General features: G+C 36.3%; 1 protein-coding gene across 1 annotated transcript; it reads left to right on the top strand.

Annotated features, from left to right (window-relative positions):
• The first annotated feature begins 290 nt into the window (after positions 1–290).
• LOC114763155 (uncharacterized) lies at positions 291–4,343 on the top strand. The gene is made up of 9 exons (XM_028952764.1): positions 291–461; positions 560–622; positions 766–821; positions 1,536–1,629; positions 1,729–1,789; positions 2,530–2,611; positions 3,662–3,717; positions 3,922–3,985; positions 4,071–4,343. Exons 1-9 carry the CDS (start codon positions 336–338, stop codon positions 4,135–4,137), a joined length of 669 nt encoding a protein of 222 aa, XP_028808597.1. The 5' UTR covers positions 291–335; the 3' UTR covers positions 4,138–4,343.
• Positions 4,344–5,030: the final 687 nt, after the last annotated feature.

Raw genomic sequence — 5,030 nt, 5'->3', positions numbered from 1 at the left:
GTCAAATTTAGTGCTATCGTACTTTATCATTAAATGCCGATTTTAAAAATTATTTATCTAAAGAGGAATAACCTATTTGGCATCCAAGCTCTGTCATGCCAAATAAAAGATGGTACATCAACAAACATTTTATTTATTTAATACGACATTGGATCAAACGAAAGGATGGGCCTTGATTGGCCCAAATCATAGGCCTAGCTGTCCATTTTATTGGGCCAATTGGCCCATTTAACATTAACAACCATATTTTGCCGATTTCTTTGGTCACTCGGAGCCGAGCCGGGATTCAGACGACGACCAAGTGAAGAACCTCACAGGCTTCATCAACCGCAGCCATGGCTGCCTTCAGCGGCAAATTGGCTTTCTCACTTCTTATGTGGTTACTTCCGCTTCTTCCTATTGCCGTCGCTTACAGACCCGGAGATATCGTCCCCATGAGCAGGATGGGTCAATATCACTCTGTCTGTGCTCCCAAATTCTCTCCTTTATTTCAATTCGTGTACTTCAATCTTGTATTTCTCTGATACGGTTTCTGTGATCTATGAATTTTATGTAACAGTCAAGAACTGTTTGGCAAGACCTGATTGGCCGGCATTGCCCCATCTTTGCAGTGAATCGTGAGGTCTGAATTCATCGAATATGCTTTTCACCCTCTTCATTTTATTTGGGGTGCTTAGTTGGCAGTATTTCTTTGTTAATTTAAGCTAATTCCTCTGTATGTGAATTGATATTGTTGTTGGTTCTTGGTGGGAAATTGACTTGTAGGTTTTGATGCCAATTCCGAAGCCGACGGGTTTTACTGGGGCTGATCCTTATAAAATGTAAGAAATTTTCTGGGTACCTTTTCATTAAATGTGCAGAGTTTCCTAATAAGAAGAACCTTCTAGGGGAAATGTTCTCTGTGGAATCGTCTGCATTATGGAAGTTGCTACTGTAGCAACTGTAGGTTGGGGTGGGAGATTAGCGTGGGTTATGGGTGAGTTCAGTGTTTGAGAACATCGTGTCACCTGTCTTTGAGAAGAGGAAGTCGATTTCGTCTTTTCTTGTTCTTCTACTGATCTGTTTATTTCTTTTTTGTTTTAATTTTGTAAAAGATTGATTCCCCTGGATTAGGGTTGTGTTTCTTGTTTCCTGTTGCTTTGAAAGCTAGAAAATGCATTAAATATGGGATTTTCTTTCTGCATAAATGGAGTTTAGTCGCTATATGATTTGACAATTATTAGGCTGCATGCCAATAAAGTTAGGAAAATCGTCTCATTGAAATGGGCCTGGAACTTTACGAATGTAAAGGTGACGGTGTAATATGCACATAAAATTAGATGTATGTACTGAATTATTTAGTGCAGTAAAGATGGAAAGTACTTGCTGATGCTCCGGCAAGAAAGTAAAAGAAAATATATCATGCAGTCAACGTAATGTAATGACTTTTTTCTTCAACTGCACTGTTTTCGTTATATGAAGGAGCAGATTGCTGTTATTAAATTTCTTTGTACCTTTCACAAAATGTTCTTCTCAGTAGTTTTTTGTGCATGTAGATCATTTCAAGTTGGTAGGGAAAAGTTCTTTATCCCATGGCTTCTGGTGATAAATCGGAAGAGTACTGAAGTTCCAATGATTGAAGTGAACTTGGTAAGGCTGTGTCAGGAACGCAAATGAAAGCAATAAAGCCTTTTGTCACTTGCATAAACATTAGCAGGCTTTTAAGCTGCCAATCTGTATTTCATGCAGAGATATTCAGGAACTGATTTGCTTGGTGTCACTGCAAAAGTTGTGGATATGCCTCACCGTTGTATGTGTTTCCTTCTTAATTATTTAATCATCTTCATTTTAGACCGCTCTGTCAAGCGGTCAATAAACTTACACACTCCAGTCCATGCTTCTTTTATTAGTTTTTCAAACTAAAAATAGAAAAGAAATTACATGTTGTTGTCATAGTTGGTGGGTGATCAATACGTTATGTTGGAGAAGTGAACCTCTGTGCCGGCACATTGTTCATGATTTTAAAGGCTTTGGTGTTTAATGTTTGAAAGTTATGTCACAAACTTGTCATCATTGCATTATGCAGGAGGGCGTTATCTGAGTGTTGCTTGAGAAACTTTTCCATGTCTAATATTTATAACCTGATTAATGTTATACTATTCTATGATATAATGCTGATAATTCTTGCTTAACAATTTATTTTTGGGATCAAATAAATGGGACTAACAGTTATAACCAAGCACGTCTTACAGATATTTCTTTAACCCTATATTTAGTCGTATATTTTCACTGGTTTCTTTTAACTCCGTACTCTTAAAAAATTGTTCATCTACATCTTTTTATCTTATATATTGATTCCACTCTCGTCTAAGCATTCAAAGGAGTTCAATACAAGTGATTAATGTTGCTGATATAGGAGGGGACTAGATGGGGTCAAGTGGCATGCATGTGATTCGTTTTCCCTCGTTGTTTCTCCAACTTTCTGATTCTGTGCATTTTGCAGATATTTTGACCAGTCTTTTAGTCTCACTGTTGGTTTTTACCTGACAGATGTTGAACTGCATCCTGAGATTCGTAAGCATTTCTGGGATCCTCAGAACTGGCCAAAGCATATACTTGTTCGATATACATGGTTGGTGTTATTTTGCTTTAGCTGAATGTATTCAAATTTGACATAGTAGTTGCTGTTTGTTTATAACTAATATATTAAATCAAGTCAATATTTACTCAAGTGAAGCCCCTTGGTCAATATTTGTAGCATTTGAATCACATTTGCTTCTTTTCCTGCTTTTTTCCTTTGGAAAGCACGAACTTCTTGCCTTTAGTTTCCTTCAGGCTGGGTAAAAAACATGTAGGGAGGATATATCTGCCTTTTGCGAACCCAGTAGCCATTTTTTTTAATGATCCTGTGATTTTCCAAACTCCTATTGATTCTGTCTTCATAAGCTTTCCCTTTATACTTTTAGTATTTAAGTTAGTGGGACTGACTGTAGTTGAATAGTTGATTGTGCATACTTGATGATGCGCAATAAGTTGAACCTATGCTGAAAGTGGCCCTCTGTTAGCTTTTGTCTGAGACATTTTCCCTAGTTTTTTGTCCTATCTGCTTTTAATTGCTGTTAAGTCTTCAATAATTTTTGTTCTGAAATGTTTGCCTCCTTGAACAAAATTTTTCTCTTAATATCTGTAGTGAAAAGAAGTGTATTTAGATGAGAAATGCTTCTCTGCGTGTCATTTTTTTTTTTGGTTGACCTGCATGTCAAATTTTAACTAACGAACTTGATTGCAATTTCAAAAGTGGATGGTAAGTTTTGCCCTTCTTAATCGGGAAACAGTACGTTGAATGTTATACGATTTTTATTAAATCCATAAGTTTCACTATAAGTATTTATGAGTTGTGTTTGTTTTGCTGGCAAAAATTGAAAAGAGCGTCTTAAGCCAGGGAAATTAGATATTTCTTAACAAAATGTTCATGTCATATGAATGGACGTAATATTTGTTCCTCAAAGCATTGAAATGAAACCATTTCAAATCTTTTGGATCACTTGTTGCTGGAAATACGAACTTATGGGAGTGTTTATATAGTATTACGGTTTGAAGGAGGTACTTCAGTTTTATGGCATCATAGCCTGTCCTAATTTTAGGAAAGACAGCCGCTGAACCTGGATTCAAAATTTTTCAGGAAGGAGCAATCAGAGATAGATGTGACTTCCGGATTTTTTGTTCTGTTCGGATCAGGTAACCAATATGATTAGGTGAACCTGTGTCTTTGACATAGACAACAAGCCTTTTTATTGCCCATTTATTGCAGCATCAGCTTTCATCCTGTCTCCCCATTGTCAGTAGTTTGGTGCACAACCTTTCTCATAGATGTATTATTTGACAAATACACCTCAAACAACCTTGTCTTCTGTTTAAAGACATATCCATGGGTTTATGCAGGACTTGCGTTATCTTTTATCCTCGCAGTCTATGTATTGCAGTCATCGCGAGACAAATTGGAAAGGTGGTTCTTTTTATGCTTGGCAACATTAGGTTTATAGTTTTCATATTTCAAGATTTACTTATCACTGTCTTTAATGATATTGCAGATTTGTAAGGGAGACTGTAGCAGAAACCAGCATGCCTGGAGGAGTGGGGATAGCAAAGGTTGAATAACGAATTCTGGAAGAACATTGTAATTAGGAAACTGTATAAATGAGATCTAAGGCATTGTTGTAATCTTTCACATCGTAGTTAAATGTACTATTTCCGGCTTTACTTTGTAGCAATTTATAATCCATCCGCATATATAGCATTTTCCAGAAGTTTTTTATTGGAAAAAATTTGTTTCGCTTTAAACTTCTGAAATATTTGATCAGTCTTGATCTTGCACATTATCCACTTATACTAGTGTGAAAGGTCTTGCCAGGCATTGACGACTGGTCCATCTCAAAATTTCCCCTAAACTGAACTTCTAAACTATGTCCTACCCTTATTAATTTAATCTTGTGGATGGAAAATCTCAAAAAAAAAAAAATCTGGGAAAAACAGTGTTTGTACTGTGTATATTTTAAGTAGTCTTTCCTGTGGCAAGTCTTTACATCTTCTGAATATATGCAAGTCTTTAATAAGCAGTCTCAGCATACTTGAAGGACGACAGTTTCACAAGGAATTGGACTAGAGAAGCAGACCACGTTGGGCTGTGAAGCACATTACACGGTACACAGAAGAGTAGAAATTATGCGGAACTTGTAACTCAAAAGAGAAGCACATTTCCTATGACAAGTCTTTACGGGTTTAGATTCAGCGGAAGGGGTTAATCTCCTACAACATGACAAACTAAGATTTGAATTCATGTTGGAAAGGTACTCATTTAGTACTCAACAGTACTTTGAATGGGATTACCTCCAATAAGAGAATATCTATGCTTTAGTCCAAAAAAAAAAAATCAAAAGACACTAACTGCTTCCTTTAAAGTTTTAATTCAAATATTTTGTGAAGGGACTAATGGGTAGTTAGTTTTAGCAGAAAGGACTAGTCTTTCAAAAAGTGATAAACTGATATTTGAA

Source organism: Neltuma alba, unplaced genomic scaffold, assembly GCF_004799145.2.
Source record: "Neltuma alba isolate B1F8T4 unplaced genomic scaffold, ASM479914v2 tig00011259_pilon, whole genome shotgun sequence".
Taxonomy (NCBI): Eukaryota; Viridiplantae; Streptophyta; class Magnoliopsida; order Fabales; family Fabaceae; genus Neltuma; species Neltuma alba.
Note: the sequence above shows the minus strand (reverse complement) of the source record. Positions and strands in the feature narration are given on the sequence as shown.

What these genes read in the sequence shown, in the direction of transcription:
- LOC114763155 (XM_028952764.1), top strand. Translation starts at nt 336, where the DNA reads ATGGCTGCCTTCAGCGGCAAATTGGCTTTCTCACTTCTTATGTGGTTA. An exon ending in GGATGGGTCAATATCACTCT is followed by an intron (nt 462 to 559) that starts GTCTGTGCTCCC and finishes TTTATGTAACAG; the next exon opens with TCAAGAACTGTTTGGCAAGA. An exon ending in CAATGATTGAAGTGAACTTG is followed by an intron (nt 1,630 to 1,728) that starts GTAAGGCTGTGT and finishes TATTTCATGCAG; the next exon opens with AGATATTCAGGAACTGATTT.